Here is a 16,870-nt window from a genome sequence, read left to right as displayed (position 1 = left end):
ATGTCTGTCCGTGGCATTGGATCACAGTGCCGTGACGCGATCCAAGGCCAAAGGATAAATAAACGCTTGCAATTTCGGTAAGCTTGCGCGGGTCAGCGTGACACGGCAGGTCGGCACACGGCAGCAGCGCCGCGTCCGTTTCCCTTCCGGGGGGTCGTGAACCGTTAGGCGCAGAAGATCCGGAGAGTTACTTGCGTGGACGCGTCAGCCGGCGGGAGCGGGGGCGAGTGCGACACGTCAGCGGATGAGGCCGCTTGCGCGGACGTACACGTGCTGGGCGCGCGGGCGCCCGCCATGCAACGGGCTCAAACTCGCGGACGAGGCGGGGAGTCCAGAAACAACGGGCCGGTGGGCTGAAAATGGGCCGCAGAAGCAACGGGCCGGAGGGGGTACTACTAAAGCCCAATTCGGTGGAAAGGCCGGAGGAGATTCGGCCTGTCCCTACTAGTGTCATTTTCCTCTTCGCGGAAATGGACAGGCTTTTCGTTTCCCTTCACGAGGCCCGTTTCCGGGACGAGAATTCGGCCTCTACTGTGTAATCTCCAAAAAAAAAAAAACCCACCACCTTCGAGATTTGCAACTGCAGACAGGCTATTAAGCATGTGCAGCTGTGCAGGTCATTTTTTTTTGGGGGGTCAATACACCTCTCAGAAACACGAAGCAGGTGCTCGTGTCGACCTCTGACCCGTCGCGCTACCTTCCTTCAGGGTGCGAGTTGCATGCATATGCCTCTGCCTGATGAAACAAACTGAGATAGTGCCGGTTACCATGGTTCACCTCCGATAGATTTCCGATAATTCCGATATTTCTGTTTTACCGATGAGTCCTGATAGAATTAGTTTATCATCTAAAAATATCACTATTTTAAATTTAACACTCCATTCGACTAACCCAGAAGCTTGTGCACATACTTTTTACCCACTATAACAAGTAAAAAGAGCATGTAACCATCTTTTAACCCTAATCCATTCATTTGCTTTTATTCCACCATCCAATCCTTCATATTCTAGTGAGAACCGACATAACAGACATGTCTCCCTACCGGCTATTTCCTTTTATTTCTCTACGTTATTATGTATAGTTTTTTAGACTATATGGTTTGAAAAAAAATCTATGTTTATTTCTGCACAAAATGAGAGTTTTTTCTCTAAATTTTGTCCGAATTTTTTTTCTATCACCAATAGAATTCCGATATATCCGATATTCTCGTTTATTACCCACCTCCGATATTTTTTATTTATCGATAAGGTAAACCCTGCCGGTTACCACTGCACTGCCCAAGCCTTGCCTTGGGTGCCTTGGTGAGGTTTTTCCTAGGTAGCCCAGCAGACGGCGAACCGTGCTCGCGGTGTGCCCCTGACCTGACTGGTGGTTACTTGCACGGGTCGCGTCTTCGTCGTCTCCGTCCCTTTCCACCTCTCCCGACTCCGGGAGAACGAACCTGGAGGATGCACGGACGTCAGCGCGCGCACGAGTAGGTTCCTCCCGGGCCACCAGACCCTCACCACACCCCCCACACCTTAGCTGAAAACAAAACCCTCGCAAAGTCTCAATCAGGTGTCAGAGGATGAGAGGATTCACCGCCGAAGCAACATGTCGTTCCATCATGAAAGAGCACGTTCTTGCAGAAAAACGATTCCAGAAGAGAAGGTGACCGTGCGCCGAGCACGGAGGACGCAGAGCACCGGGTCGAGGGGCTCTAGATCGTCGGTGCGCCGAAAGGGACACGGCTGAGGCAACTATAAAAGATGGCATGCGCGCGGAGCATCTCGTGTGATCTGGTCAGGTTAGTTGGCCTGCCCCGAGGAAACCAGGGCCAAACCGGAGCGCGGCGGAGCAGGGGCTTGGTGGAAACGGTCGTGCACTGGCCAAACCACAGCTTATGCGCATGGGCGGACAACGATCGGACGGCAGCGACATGCGTGCGCAGCTGTGTAACCCCGAACGGCACTATATATATTCAGATCAAGTGATCGATCAATCAACGGTGGTGCTCTGCTCGATCACACGGCCCTTCTTCTTCCTCGCACGCCGGCACACCGTTCCATATTTCCGCACCCCTCGGCGTCGAGAGCTTGCTTGCAAGGAGCCTGGCTCCTCCCATGGCGTCCGTTCCCAGCAGCCGGGCGCTGTGCTGCTTCCTGCTGGCGTGCATCTCCTGCTGCCTGCTGCTGGTCCCTTGCTGCACATCAGATGGCTCCGTGGCTGCTGCCGCCGCCTTCCATGGCCAGAAGAGAGACGCCCCGGAAATAGTCGGGAGAGCCCTCGTCTGCTTCGACGACCGCTACGTAAGTGCACGGATCACCTCACTGTCTAATAATTCGATAAGATCTGAAGCTCGAGCTGCTGTAACGATCGATCATGGCGTGCCCATGCGACAACCAGATCTACAGCGGGTGCCAGGGCTCGTTCAGGCTGGGCCCGCAGGGCGCGCTGGACGTGCCGCCGGGGTCGGCCGACGCCTTCTGCGGCGGGCCCTGCCTGGCCGAGACGGAGCTCGTGCTCCGCTGCGTCGACGGCATCATGGGCAACTTCCGCTTCTACAACGGCGCCACCGCCGCCGACGTCCGCTCCGCGCTCGACCGGGGATGCGGCCGCTCGGGCCTCCGCGGCGACTTCGACCTGCTGCGCCGCCTCGGAGCGGGCGGCGACAACTACGGCGACGGGTACTTCTACGGCCGCGCGGCCGGCGCCCGGCGGCCCGCCTCGCTCGTCGGCAGCCTCGCGCCGCCGCCGCCGCTGCTGGGCGCGGCCGCCGCGATCCTCGCGTGGGCGTGACCGATCACATCAACGGAGCACACATCGGTGCCTGCTACTCGATCGGATCAAGCATAGTGTAGTGGTAGTGTAACTAATTAGTTATTAGCCGCAGTGCATGAATCGACTTGATGCATCGAGATAGGAGACGGAGACCTGTACATGATCGACCACGGCCACTCGTCCTGCAGCGGAATGAGAAGAACTGCTGCTACAGCGAAGTGCAAAATAAATCTGCTACGCTAGTACTCGCGTGAAAAGTCATGAACAGAAGTTGTTCTTGTTCTCTTTACCTGTTTGATTGACAAGAAGTAGATCGATGGAAAGCTTCAGGTAAATACAAGTCTTCCAATTTTATTATCATTGGACGTGTTTGGATTCAAGAGCTAGAGCTATTTTTAGCCTAAAATAGTCCAAAATAGCTCAAAATCCCCAAATATGAGGGCTAGTTCTTGGCTATTTGCAAATAGCCTAACTCAAAAAACTATCCCACCCAAAAGGTGATTATTTGGGCTATTTCAAGTGGGCCCACTGTAGAGAGGTAATAGAGCTCCATTGATTGGGAAAAGATGCTTTAAAGGCTAAATAGCTTTTGGATCCAAATATGTCAAGAGCTATTTTATTAGAGGGCTATTTACTTGAGCTAATTAGCTCCAGCTCAAATAGCTCGAGCTCTTGGATCCAAACATGGCCATTGTTTAAACAGACCCTCTGGGAGTCTCAGCGTTTTGGCATAATTTAATATACATGAACAGGAGGACCAGGAACACCAGCACCGAAACACAGCTACAAACATATCCAATGGCGTCACCTAGTAGATTGTTTTTTTATACACAATATAGAGATAGATGTGCATATATACTTAAACCTATGAATATAGCTATGCAACTCTATTAAACCGCAATCTTAAAATTGACGAAATCACTATATACGTACGTGAGTGTCTCGCTATCCATAGGCATGCATATTGCCTACCACAGAAACAATAGTGTTGCTTATATCCTAGAATAAAATCCTATTTAGGTCACTTAAAATTATAGTTTAGTTTGAACGTTGAATTCCAGAACGAAAAGTTAACTGGAAGACAAAGGTAGTCCACCTTTTCGACATGTGCGAAGGGATAAGGTAGACATATGTAATCTGGTTGTTTCTCACATGGTTGGTTTTTCCTACTTTTAATTCGAATTAGATGGGTATGGAGAACTAATGGTCAGTTGTGGGGTGACTAAAAATTTAGCACACTTTTTTACCCTCTTGTTTTTGTATATTACCAAATACATTAAAGTTTAATTTAAATCATATGATCCAAACAGGATCTGAATTCGAAAAAATTGCTACTACCTGAGATTCATTCAGCTCACGTCACCACAAGTTTCAAAAGTTGAGGGGTAAATCTGGCTTTAGGTTGGCAAGCATAAATAGATAGGTGAGGGTCAAATAGACCTTTCCCCCCTTCATTTCGCACCGGCAAAACGCCCAACCCAGCCCAATCCAGATCCAGTCCAGCCCAGCCCAGTCCAGCCTTTCAGCTCTAGTACTGCTCTAGCGGCGGTGCCGCGGTGGTTCCCTTCCCGGCGGAATCACATCAAAACCCTCGCCTTCCCATCCCCCGCTCCCGTACCGAATTCCGATGACGGCCGCCGGCGACGACGGCCTCGCTGCGCTGCGCGAGCAGGTCGCCCTCGCCTCCTCCGCCGCCGTTTCCGCCCGCGACCTCGACCACGCCTTTCAGCTCCAGCTCGACGAAGCCATCCAAGCCTCCCTCCGTGCCCATACCTGGACCTCCGTTGCGGAGACGTATCTGGTGCAATCATGGAACTGGTGAAATCATCGTGCAATCCATCGAGTGCCTCTCCCAATGCGGCCACATCCTCTTGGACGCAAGCCGCCCCCACGCTCCCCGAGCCTTCCTCCGACGTCGCCTACGCTCTCGAGCTCCAGGCCACCGAACTTGCGCTCGCCGAGCAGGACCGCCGGGACGCCCTCGCCTGCCGCGCTGCCCACTCCCAAGCTGCAGCCTCCGTCCGCATCGCCGCGCACGACGCCCTCTTCGCGCGCGAGCTCGCCGCCATCCCGGAGGATCGCTGGGCCCACGACGGCGACTACTTCGAGCGCCCCCTGGAGCTAGCCTCGTCCCTGTCCAGCCCGCTCTTCAGCGTCTTCTTCAAGGGCATGGTGAGCAGCGAGGCGGTGGGGCCGAGGGACCGGGACCCCGGCTTGGCGGTGCTGGCGGTGGCCTTGTGCGGGCCGCAGGGGAACGTCGTGCTCAGGATACAGAAGCCGGTGGAGGAGGTGTTTGCGGGCGACGGCGAGGTGCTGGAGGTGATGGCGCTGCTGGAGGGCCTCCAGGCGGCGCTGGAGCTGGACATCCGCAACGTCAAGGTCCTCACCGATCACAAGACGCTGCACAACCATGTATGTCATGTTTCCCGAGTTGCCCGAAAGCGAGACTGTCACAAACTCACAATAGAGAATTCTCTGATTGAATTGAGTATGTTTCTAGTAGCTGTTGCATTTGGTGATGATGCTTTCGTATGTTTAGGAATTAGGATATTTGATATTTCGGCTGCTCGTTTTTGCTAATCCTATTGGAACTTTAGCAAAGAGGAGAGGAATACAGTACCATGGTTTGTACAGGACGACATTTGGGAGGTCACATACCTTAAGTTAGACTTTATAGCCCATTTTGCTCAAGCCTAGTATCTAGTCCACTTGCTTTGACTGTTTTCTAGGCTTCAAATTCTTGGTATCCTTTTGGCCTCTCCTTTTGGGTTGGCACAAACAAGAGATAGGCACAGCAAGTGGGTCGAGCTCCTTTATCATTCATAGAGATAGCATAAGGGAAAATAATATCGGCGAAATTTCACCGAAATTTCCGATATTTCGCTTTTATCGGTGAGTAGAGAAAAGGAAAAATACCGGTATAGTATTTTTTTTTGTTTTTTGCGCAAATTTAATTAATTTTTAAAATAGAAAATTCCGATAAATACGAAATTTCCGAAATTTCGTATTTATCGGCAGGTGCCGAAATTTTTTCTCTACCGGTAAAAAAAACCATGTTGGATGCCAACTGCCAAGCTTGAGCCACATTAGCTGAAGGGTGCAATCTATGTTTTAGCAGGGATATTCGACATGAATTGAGACTTGAAGGTGGTTGACTGTTATCTTTGAACTTGTGTGGTTTTCTATTTTTTGTGTTATTATGACAGCTAATTTTGAAATTCAATACCTCACGTTCTCTACTAAGTGTGGATGTCATCATAAGTAAAGTTGTTTAATGGAGACAAACAACATATTTTCTTTAACAGATATTTTAGGAGTACTTATTTTTCTTGAACACACAAGAGAGCTGCATATGAAAAGGGGTAAAAGAGTCCCAACAGAAACAAAACCAACCCGCACAAACTCACTCATACGCTTATAAGACATAACACCAGTAGCACCTTTGCACAAAGGAAAAAACGACCACTAACTGGATCAACCAAGGAGCTAAACAGCGCCAAGCAGCGGGGCAATATACAAGGTGATGCCCTTAGACCAGCTAAACCCCATAGCCTCATTTCCTCTACGACCAAGCTAAGACAATAGCCTAGTGCTAATATTGATGATCAAAGTTGTTTTCAGGAGATTGTATAGTGTCCAAAACACCATATGAACAGATCGTCTAGGAGCACTTAGTACATGCAAACACTTCGATGTAGGTCAAGACTAAAATGTCGCATCTACAACTAGACAAGTTTATGATGATTTTTAGTTTTACGGTTTCTTTTTTCAGCAAGAATTGGAACCTTTAAGGGTGATATATCACAGTTTAGTGTAGTTAAATGCCAGTCTTGATGTTGCTTACGCAATACATGTTTGGTCCCCTTGTGCATCAGCTGTGGTATGTGAATAATGCATGAAGGACATGTAATTTCAAATCCAGTGTGTGAATGCCTTATTCTATTATGGTCTGATGATTGTATCTCCTTGTATGTGCTCCTCAAATATGATAATGCATTCTTGTGATTATTCCCTAATATCTTTACAATGGCAGATGCTTGGGATTTGGCGTCCATCAGGGAAGAAGCTAGCAGATATTGTCAATCAGGTCCTGACAGTCCGGAGGAAATTCGAGCTATGTGAAATCTCACTTGTTGAGCCTAACCAAGTCAGTTATGTGGTCAAATTAGCAAGAGATTCAATAGCTGTTCAGATTGCCAAAGCTCTTGCTGTCAATGCCAGCAACGAAAAAAGAGAGACCTGCACTATCTGCTTGGAAGACGCTGACATTACAAAAATTCATGCAGTTGAAGGTTGTGCACATCGGTTTTGCTTCTCCTGCATGAAGGAGCACGTGAAAGTTAAGCTACTCCATGGAATGCTCCCATCTTGCCCACAAGATGGTTGCACCACAAAGCTAAGTGTGGAAGGATCAAAGGCATTCCTATCACCACTGCTGTTGGAGATTATGGTGCAACGAGTCAGGGAAGAACAGATCGTACCGAGTCAAAAGATTTATTGCCCATACCCCAAGTGTTCAGCCTTGATGTCCTTGAGTGAAGTAATCCATCCAATGCAAGAATCCTGTTCGAAGTACACATTTGCTGCTGCTGCCACGTTGAGGAAGTGTGTCAAATGCAGAGGCTCTTTCTGCATGAGTTGTATGGTCCCATGGCATGACATGATGAGTTGCGATGAGTACAAGACACATTACACCCATGCTCATCCAGAAGATACAAGGTTAGAGAGCCTTGCAAAGACACATTTGTGGCGGCAATGTGTCAAATGCAGGCACATGATTGAGCTTGCAGAGGGTTGCTACCACATAACCTGTGTGTATGGTCCATTCTCTTTGCTCTCGGTTGCATAATTTCTGTACTCTAGTTGTCATGGTTTATATGGTTTTCTTAACTGGTATGCTTTATAGGGTTTCCTGTTGACTCCAGCTTCTGAAAATTTGCTTGTTGCTTTTTTTAGGTGCGGCCATGAATTCTGCTACACTTGTGGGAAAGAATGGAAGGAGAAGAAGGCAACCTGCTCATGCTTGCTGTGGGACGAACGCAATATCATCACAGCTCAGAGATGATTGCATAGGTTTACTAGGCTGCAGAAGGATGATTTGATTAGTCTCATTTTGGTGATGGAGGGTGTCCTAGCTGGAGAAATTTGGGTTACTGGAACTACCGCCCATTTTGCAGGGGGTTTAAGTACTAGAAACTGTCAAGTTATTAATTGAGTTAGTAGTATATATGTAAGCAGTCAACTACTTGCATGCGGTAGACGAGCAGGACCTCGACCGTAATGTTTGGTTGTTTTAGTTGCGTCGACTGAGCAGAATACATTGGGATGATGGCATACGTGCTTTACTGTTTTAAACTACTAGTATATGTTAAGAAATGACTGATCTTCAGTAAGAGCCCAAGTTACTACCGTTGCTGCTTATTTTGTGTTTATCACTGACACCCATGGTGGCATGATCCCAACATTAGCCAAATTCGCATCAGTCATCTTGCTTATCTTTTTTTTTTGCCGTGATAGTCAGTTCTGAAGAATATATGTTATTGATGATTGATGATTTCCTTTTTTCCATTACCAGTTTGAGCTGAAGTGCTCGAACCGTTTTGAGTTTTTTTAGGGGAACCGTTTTGAATTCATGTTAAAAAGCAAGGTTAGTGTCGGGGGTGAGGACGTGACGTATAAGATATTTCCATTCAGGAACAAAAAAAAAGGCTTCCGAATTTGAAAGAGAATTTGATTGGAGTATGTAATTAAAATGGCACTTATACTAGACCGTCTGGCAGGCAGCATTTGATGTTTACGTTGAAATGCAATGGAATTGTGCAACACACTAAAATTCACAATTTCAATGTTACTAAAATTAATAGAATTTATTTGATTTTGTTTCAGGATTTAAGGATTTTTCTAGAATTTAATGTAGGTATAATATGCTTTGACGCATTTTTTGTTGGTGCATTTATTTTGTACTATCTTTCAATCAAGTTCAAATTTTTTTGTTTTCATACCTTTCATTTTTCCTTTCTTTTCTTTTCTTCCCTTTCAATCTGCCAGGATCAGATGACCTAGCTCGACTCGCCTCCCTCTCCTCACCCGATCCCTTTCCCCTCTCGACACCAAGATGGAGCAAAGATTGAAATGACCCTGGTGCTTCTGCACTTTCCATTGCATAGAACAAAATTGATATAATTTCAATGGTAAAATTTGAGTCAAGTACTAGGAATTTGTTTTCACCATGGTGCATTTGCATTTGCACCAGGGAGGCAGGGAAAGTGAATGTGGCTTCGCCCCTGCTCAACACATCAGTTGAGCACCGGCCCAGCTTCCTTTCTTCTCTCTCCTTCTCAATGACACTCGGGATGAAAAATATTTAGTTAACTTTTTTATTAGGGACAATTGCATAACTGTCTTTGTTTTGAGTTGTAATTGCACATCTGCCCTTATTTTTTTAACTTTGCATGTTTGTCCTTGGTTTTCAAAATTGAAGGCACCGTTTGCCCCTGTTTGTCAACACCGTGAGATGGACTTCAATAATAGTCCCAAAAAAATTTCACAAAAAAGAAAAAAAGGGAAAAGACTATACTACCCCTTATCCAAAACATTACTCCCCTCCCAATCTCCTCTGCTTCATGACTCGGCGGCCGGCGGCATCGTGCTGGTGGTGCGAACGGCGCGGCAGAGGTGGGCGGGGAGCGCGCGCGGCGGAGGCGGGCGGGCCCTGGCGCAGCGGCTCGGGCCCCTCGGCGCGGAGGAGGCGGGTGGGGACCGGCGCGGCAGCAGGCGGGCGGGGACTCGCGCGGAGGCAGGCCGCTCGGCGAGGCGGAGGCTACCGCCACGCCCCCACGCCATTAATGCGGCCGAGCTCACCGGCCGGGCACCAACACCGCACCCCCTCCTCCCACCTCGCCCCGACCTATAAATAGGCCTCCACTGCACCTCCGCCCCTCCACGAGCTCGCCCACCGCCGCCAGCGCCCCTGCCCAGCCCCGCAGCGCCACCGCCACGCCCGCCAGTGCCGCCTGCCGCCATGGCCAGGCCACCTCGCTGCCTCTTCGCCCGAGGTGAGGGCAAGGGTAGGACCCCGTCCACCTCCTCAAGCTCGTCCGCCGCCGCTAGCCCCCTCCCCAACCTTGCAGCGCCGCCACCATGGCCGCCGCCGCTCACCTTCGCCCGCCGCCGTCGCACCACCCCTACAGGCTGCCTCCGCCCAAATTAAGGGAGGGAATTGATTCCCCGCGGCCCCCTCTCCGTTTCCCCCTAGCCCGGGCACCGCCGCGCCCTGGGCCGCCGGCGAGGGCCGTCGCCGGCGCCCTGCCCCCCTCCTCTATTTCACGGGAGAGAGGAGGAAGAAGAGCAAAATTGCCCAAAGACCCCTGCCCTTTCCTTTTTTTTATTTAAAAGCCCCCCTTCTCTCCTTCACGGAACAGGGGCAATTGACATGTTGAGAGCATTTTTGTCTTTTCAGCTTGCACTTAACACCGTTAACTCTTCTTTACGGAATAGAGTCAAGTGAAACCTTCAGATTCAAAAAATAGAGGCAAACATGCAATTACAGCTCAAAACAAGGGCAGTATTGCAATAGACCATTTTTGTTATAGGTGGAATAAAGTACATTTCTCTACACTAATAAACTACCAACTCAGTCTGATTTATCATCTCACATATGACGTAGGGTCACGTAAGACGGGCTTATGTGGCGCTACAGAGACGTCAGAACCATCCAGCGGAGAAAATCTGATGGTTTCAAAAATTTACGGAAAATGGAATTCTGTTTTTTGTTGGAAAGTTGAAAATCGAACTTGGGCCAACTGGACCTTTTCTACTACTTCTAGTGGTTTTCTTGAGCTTTAAAGCCCAGTCCAGCTAACCCCATCACACCAGGCATTTTGTCACCGGTAGAAATTTTGGCAACAGCAGCGGCGACTCGCCAAAACCCTCGCCGGCTTCGGCTCCGTTTCTTCCCCCTTTCCCTTTCTCTGTCTCTCCCCTCCCTTGGTCTTCCTTTCCTGGCGGCGCCGACTGGGCGAGCGGCGGCGCCATTCGTCACGTCTTCGCCGGGCCCTCCGCCGGCGACGAACACTCACCAGGTATGCCCGCACCTTCTCCTCCCTTCTGCCGTGCGGAATGGAGCACCCCAAACCCTAACGAAGCTATTTGCATTCGGATCTGTCCCAGACGAAATATATTTCCTAGTAAGTTCGATTTGATTTGCAAAAAATTATCGGGTGTGCACGTGTACTCCCACGTCCTATGCTGGGTCCGCCCCTTCCATGTACTGTACTTTGAACAAGCATGTGTTGTTGTGCAAAATGTCTTGCTGTGATTTTCACGCTAATTGTGCTGGCAGAAATTCTGAAGACTGTTCTTGTGAATTTCTAGCCATGCAGATATTATCGTATCACATCCATAACACCCAAAACGTTTAGCTCAGGGTGCATGAATATTATAGGCCATTTACAAGTCACATTGCCAACGCATGCATCAGAGACTTCGTAGTGTTGAAAATAAAGTCTCGTACATGTTTAGCTGTAGAGAACCTCTCCAAGCACCTGTTCATCATACTGCTGTCTTTGAAATAATGGTTTGACGTGATATGTATAATTAATTTATTTGCTTCTCTGTTTGCTAGATGATAGTACTAGATTACAATTACATTGACAGTTCTGAAATTCTGAATTGCCAACTTTTGCAGAGATGGACACATCAAGCCCTGCAGCATTCGTCAATGGAGAGATTCTGAAAATGTTTCTTGGGCGAAGAGTGCGCACGGTGGTTCAAGTCCAACGCATTGAAGGTGGAATGGTTGTCGGCCAGTCCACTGATGGGCGTCTGTTGACTATCAAAAGTGCCATGGACATTCCTGTATCGCACTTCATGGAGGTTTATGGAATTGCTGAAAACGACCAGACCATCCGCGCTGAAGTTTGCACAGATTTTGGTCCCAACTTTGGTGAGATTTGACACACCTATGGTGTTTGTCTTTGTCCTGTGGATCATAGTAATGTCCTGTGGATCATAGTAATGTGAACTGTTAGCATATTCTGCTTGCTCATGGTTTAAACTTTCCAACATTCAAGCTTGTTAGCTCTTATATCTTGAAGTGTTATCCTAAACGCTAAACGGTAAACAGTCGGTCACCTACCGTTTAGCCCATTATTCGGGCAAAGCGGGTGTTTAAACGGGAAAAACGGTCGTTTAAACGGTGAAAACAACCAATTAAACGGAAACGGTGTGCCACTGTGTAGCGTTTAAACGGGCTAAACGACCGTTTAGGCGAACAATGATATCTTCCATGACATTACATTATTGTAGTGTACATATTTCATTCTTAACGGTAACCTATGTACAATAAGGAGCAAGTGAAAAAGAAGTACTCTTTGTCCCCTTTTCCCCTTAACCTGTTAAATGTTTGGGTTTGTTATTCCTGGGTATGATGAGCAAACATCTGTTTTTCCATCAGAACTTGATCTGATTTTTAGAATACCAGAGCAGCCTGAGTGATTTATGTGTTTACACAATTACAGATTAAGAAGTTTTTTCCCCTCAATTATTCAAACTGCTCTCAGTATGTGTATATGGAAATTAGATTTACAATTAGATGCTGGGTGTTTCTTGACCTAGACCAAAATTGGCTTAAATTGTTACAAGGAATGTGGATCTTCTTTTGTTATTTTTTTAATGTGTTCTAGCTACCTTTGCAAGGTTTTAGTCTTATCCCCTAAGTGGTGTGTTAAATCTCTCAACCGTCATCTTAGAAAGTATTTCAGGATGAGAACCATATTATCTGGTGGGAAATTTAATCATGTTATCTCCACTAACAATAAGAGGAGCTCACCAATGGTGTGAAGTTTGTTTAGATGTATTTGTTCTGCACTTCAGGTGCAAATAATAATTGTACTTAGGCTCTCTTTCATGCTGCCTCTTGCTGCAACAGCTTTATCCTACACAACATTCATACTCATTTTCCCCTACGCATAACACAATTTTTGTCTTCGCCATGTTTATCTGGCAGATGCCAAGGCATTTGATGGGTTGTGCAAGCTCGCAAGTGACAAGTTCAAGCATCTGTTCCTGTAGAGGTCATCATTGTTCGGAGGACCTTTGGCCGACTAAAGCTTTTTCAATGCTGATGACGTCTCTAGATTTAAGATTTTGCTAAATGTTCTGGCATTGAGCCCAGTACTGTTACTTAAAAGTCAGTATTGGACAGCTATTAGTACGTATTAACCCAAGCAGTGTTAGGACTATGAAGACAAGCGAAATCTATCTAGTCGAAGAACTTATGGTCTTTCCTGCTTCTAAGCAAAGCAAATCTATGCTTTATGTTGCTGTCACGTGCATTTGGATCCTGAGAAGTTGCCGTAATGGTCATGCAGCTTGATGTGTGCTAATTGCATGAGATACCTGAAGAAATTGTGGTTTGATGTTGTGGTCTGACACCTAATTCAGACATGTGAATCTGTATTTCAGGTTCAGGAGCTACTAAACTTCAGTAGTATCAAAGCTGCTAGATCCTGAAACCCTATTTTCTGTTGAAATTATTGGGTTTAATGCTTGTGATTTAAGTTTTTGTGCTAGTGATTCTGCAGATTCCCTTCAATCCACTTATTATACGTGATGGTTACTCAGTAGTGGCATATATGATGATGCTGGTGAAGAGTGTTGTTTTTCTAAGGTCCATATCAGCTATTGCTAGCTAGTTTGGTATGGAAAGAGCTACCAAAAGTGGCTTTTGCTATTTAGATTCTCCATGTTAGGGATAACTAAACGAGTGTCAATTCCACGATATCGTTCTGTTTTATCTCTCGACAGTTTTTTAGTTGCATGCGCCCACAGTTTTTCCGTTCTTCAGATTTCCTCAGATATTGAAAAAAAAAATGCTGATGACCAACGAGCCAAGCTGAATGATTCCTGTAAGGAGATCCTTCAAAGTTTCAACACTAGGATCAATACCGCCTGCCTTACTTAACAGAGTGGATGGTTTGGTGGCATGCTGCTATCTTATACCTATAAAAGTGTAATCCTGTGACTGCGATGCCCCATCTTTCACCTGACAGCAACGGGAACAAATTCAAGACGCATAATAAAAGAACAGAAAGGTCTCTTTTGTTCTCTTTGGCTTCATCCGGAGTCCTGCATTTGTCACAACCCAGTTCCGCTTCTGCAACGAAGTACCAGGATTCCCAAAAGAAATAAATGAACACCAAGCTTTGCGGAATAAATAATGGTTGATGGCGATAACAATGGTTTAACAACGTTCAGGTTGTGCCTTTCACTTCATCTCTCAGGACCACACGATTGGAACTGGTCTTATTGATTCTAGAAATGATCATACACCGTATGTCACTCAAGCAGCTGCAGCCTGCAGATGTCTTTGCACCGCGGCGAGTTTATCCATCTTTCTCTCCCATGTTTCCAACTCCTTTCTACTCGCCATTTGTGGGATTTGTATTAGCCTACGGAATATTATTTAGCGGAACAAGTTTCAGGAGTAGCATTTGTATCATTCCTCAACTCTATATTGGTCGCCTCGATTACCCAGCAATCAGTTAGTTAAGACTCATTACAAGAGATATAAAGCTCCGTCTATCAAACCAAACGACACAAGAACAAATGGAGGTTTCTAGTAGGAATCACCAATGGACAACAAAAGCCCGACAAAATTAAATCTTGCATTTGTTCCCTTTAAAATGAAAAACTAATCATACTCCATAGCATATCATGAAAAATTGCAAAATTTCAATTTACATACTTGATTTTTTGTCTCATGGATAAGCACTGCTACTTGAAATCGAATCATTTTCCATGGAACCCATGAAATTTCTTGAAACACCGTGAATCCACGATTTTTTTTTTCTTTTTGGCCTGACCACACCTCATCGAATTCTTCCTTGCGCTTTCACCGGGAGGAGAGGGGATGCATGGACTTGGCGAGCCCGTAGCTCCGGGCCCCGAAGCCCAGGCATCCGAGGACGAGCCCCTGGCGGTACGGCAGCGACGTGGTGCGCCGCGCACTGCCGCCGCCCGGCGCCCTCTTAGCCGGCGCCGGCGCCGCGGCCCTGTCCGACGAGGTGGACCGGCGTCCCGGCTGCGGCGGCGCGGGGGCCGGGCCGGGCAGCAGCGTCTTCCTGGACGACCGCGACGGCCATATGGACGGCGGCCAGAAACCCGTCCTGCTGATCTCGGCGCCTGGCGCCTGATCCGGCCCCGTGCGGGCGAGCAGGTCCCGCAGCGACATCCGCCGCCGGATGTTCTTCGCCGAGGACGACGACGACGAGGAAGAGGAGGAAGACGAGGACGCGAAGGGGTCGGACGACGTCTCCGCCGCGCCCCCGGTGGCCCGCGGGCTCCGCGGCGGGGATGCCGACCTCGCTCGTCGGGTAGCCCGCGGCGTGCGTCCGCCGCCGCGCTCCCGCTCCGCGTCCCCGCCGCCACCGCCGCATACCTCCCACTCCTCCTCCTCCTGCGGACCCTCGGCCGCCCCCTCCTGGCGGATCGGGGAGAGGCCGCCGCCGCAGCGGACGCGGATGCGGCCTGCGACGAAGAGGTCCTCGGCGGAGCTCATGATCGCCGCGCCGGCCTCGGGCCCCGGCGCTCCGCGCGCTGCGAACTCGAACTCGCCCCCCGCGGCCGCCAAGGAATCCGCATCGGCATCGGCGGGGGCGGCGAACTGGGTCTGGGAGGCGGCGGCGGCGGTGGAGGAGGGCGGGGAGCGGAGGATGTAGTGCACGGGGCTCGCCGGCGCGCTGAAGAAGAAGTAGTGGCCGTCCGCGTCGCCCTGCATTCTCGGCGGAGGCCAACGGGCGGAGAGAGAGAGAGAGAGAGAGAGAGAGAGAGAGCCAGGAGTCCGGGAGGCGCGCGGGGTTTTGAAGGGAAGGGAAGGCAAGCAGGCTGCGGGCGGCGAGTGAGGTGAGGTGCATGGGCGAGGGAGGGGGGAGGAGGGCACGTGTAACGGCGGGGACGGTTGGATGGATCGTGTGCCGGGACGTGGTCTCCTGCCGCGTTTCGTTTGTTTGCTCGTGTCTGCGCGTAACTTCCCCTCCACCCTGCACAAGTTCTGTTTGCTCGGCCATCACCAGTTGGTGGGGCGCCGAGGATTTTGAAAATCCATCGAACGCAGAGCTGCAGCGTAGCTCATAAAGCGGCCTTCAATTCATTTGCTCGTTAATTTTAGAATAAACGCAGTTTGAATTTCGAACTTTTTTCCCAGCAAACGGCTTGAAAAATTAAAACCAAATCAAAACTCGAGGATTAAACCGATGGATCGGCGCGTGCGATGGCGATTTGACGCCCCGGCGGGTCAGCAGTTAATTTGTTGCCCGGCGACTCCGATCATCGAACGACGCGTTTGCTTGTTCGTTCGGTAGACTTCAGATGGCGGGCGTGAGGAGCACCAGCACGCGCGCGCTGATGGCTCGTCTCCTGGTTGGAGATCGAGCAATGGGGAGCGGGGACGAGACTAGCAAGATTGCACGGCTTTCCAATTCTCGTTGGGAGGCGTTCCAATTCGACCTATTCATCTTTTGTTGTATTGCTCAATCTGAACTTTTATCTTCTTTTTAATATAAATCGGTAGCTCTCCTGCTCGGTTTGTTTCACAAAAGAAAATACTCACCATGTTTTTGACTTCCTGCAAGATTACTGCCCTTAAGGTCCTAACAATTATGTCTCTTGTTCCATTTTGTGATTTTTTTTCTTCCTACACGCTTCTCTCTACATCTGTCCATTCGTTGTCTGTCGGCAAGCAAGATAAAAGTTGCTGTTAGCCTCTTTCAGCTTTCCGGGAGACCTTGAAGCCAAAGTACACAAACACTCCTTGGATTGCAAGTCCCATAAAGGGCTCCGGCATGCCATGCCTCGTCGCTTTTCGCTTCGAGACAATTAGACAAGAAAAAGATTACGAATCCAAGAAAAAAGCCCGTTTGGATTTGCACGAGAGGAGACGACGACGGTGGCTCGCTCGATGATCTTGGGCCCTGTCGGCTTAATGGCGGTGCCACCGGCATGTTTACCGGCCGCCTGCTGATCAAGCATATGAAAATCGCCCTCGCTCCGAGCAGGGAATCCAAACCACTGCTAATTAGCTCACCAGTTTATGGTTCCGTGTTCCCTTTGT

The 16,870-nt window shown here is 48.9% G+C and overlaps 4 protein-coding genes across 4 annotated transcripts; 3 read left to right on the top strand and 1 right to left on the bottom strand.

The window, feature by feature from the left end:
- Window positions 1–1,999: 1,999 nt before the first annotated feature.
- LOC120676536 lies at window positions 2,000–3,118 on the top strand. Its single transcript, XM_039957863.1, has 2 exons — window positions 2,000–2,288; window positions 2,386–3,118. Exons 1-2 carry the CDS (start codon window positions 2,103–2,105, stop codon window positions 2,776–2,778), a joined length of 579 nt encoding a protein of 192 aa, XP_039813797.1. The 5' UTR covers window positions 2,000–2,102; the 3' UTR covers window positions 2,779–3,118.
- Window positions 3,119–4,304: 1,186 nt separating this feature from the next.
- On the top strand, window positions 4,305–8,149 carry LOC120676567 (ATP-dependent RNA helicase DEAH12, chloroplastic-like). The gene is made up of 4 exons (XM_039957900.1): window positions 4,305–4,521; window positions 4,605–5,172; window positions 6,794–7,575; window positions 7,717–8,149. Exons 1-4 carry the CDS (start codon window positions 4,388–4,390, stop codon window positions 7,823–7,825), a joined length of 1,593 nt encoding a protein of 530 aa, XP_039813834.1. The 5' UTR covers window positions 4,305–4,387; the 3' UTR covers window positions 7,826–8,149.
- Window positions 8,150–10,658: 2,509 nt separating this feature from the next.
- Window positions 10,659–13,314, top strand: LOC120676558 (replication protein A 14 kDa subunit-like). Its single transcript, XM_039957891.1, has 3 exons — window positions 10,659–10,841; window positions 11,447–11,704; window positions 12,767–13,314. The coding sequence occupies exons 2-3, from the start codon at window positions 11,449–11,451 to the stop codon at window positions 12,829–12,831; spliced, it is 321 nt and encodes a 106-aa protein (XP_039813825.1). The 5' UTR covers window positions 10,659–10,841; window positions 11,447–11,448; the 3' UTR covers window positions 12,832–13,314.
- Window positions 13,315–14,251: 937 nt separating this feature from the next.
- Window positions 14,252–15,594, bottom strand: LOC120676516 (zinc finger CCCH domain-containing protein 18-like). Its single transcript, XM_039957842.1, has one exon. It carries the CDS (start codon window positions 15,536–15,538, stop codon window positions 14,654–14,656), a length of 885 nt encoding a protein of 294 aa, XP_039813776.1. The 5' UTR covers window positions 15,539–15,594; the 3' UTR covers window positions 14,252–14,653.
- Between the last annotated feature and the right edge of the window lie 1,276 nt (window positions 15,595–16,870).

The sequence above is a fragment of the Panicum virgatum genome, chromosome 5N (genome assembly GCF_016808335.1).
Source record: "Panicum virgatum strain AP13 chromosome 5N, P.virgatum_v5, whole genome shotgun sequence".
NCBI classification, from domain to species: domain Eukaryota; kingdom Viridiplantae; phylum Streptophyta; class Magnoliopsida; order Poales; family Poaceae; genus Panicum; species Panicum virgatum.
This window is presented reverse-complemented; position numbering and strand designations above follow the sequence as displayed.

Bases quoted from the DNA above. Each gene is read 5' to 3' on its own strand.
- LOC120676536 (XM_039957863.1), top strand. From the start codon at position 2,103: ATGGCGTCCGTTCCCAGCAGCCGGGCGCTGTGCTGCTTCCTGCTGGCG. The intron at 2,289-2,385 runs GTAAGTGCACGG...TGCGACAACCAG, and splicing joins TCTGCTTCGACGACCGCTAC to ATCTACAGCGGGTGCCAGGG.
- LOC120676567 (XM_039957900.1), top strand. From the start codon at position 4,388: ATGACGGCCGCCGGCGACGACGGCCTCGCTGCGCTGCGCGAGCAGGTC. The intron at 5,173-6,793 runs GTATGTCATGTT...TTACAATGGCAG, and splicing joins ACAAGACGCTGCACAACCAT to ATGCTTGGGATTTGGCGTCC. The intron at 7,576-7,716 runs GTATGGTCCATT...TGCTTTTTTTAG, and splicing joins TGCTACCACATAACCTGTGT to GTGCGGCCATGAATTCTGCT.
- LOC120676558 (XM_039957891.1), top strand. From the start codon at position 11,449: ATGGACACATCAAGCCCTGCAGCATTCGTCAATGGAGAGATTCTGAAA. The intron at 11,705-12,766 runs GTGAGATTTGAC...TTTATCTGGCAG, and splicing joins AGATTTTGGTCCCAACTTTG to ATGCCAAGGCATTTGATGGG.
- LOC120676516 (XM_039957842.1), bottom strand. From the start codon at position 15,538: ATGCAGGGCGACGCGGACGGCCACTACTTCTTCTTCAGCGCGCCGGCG.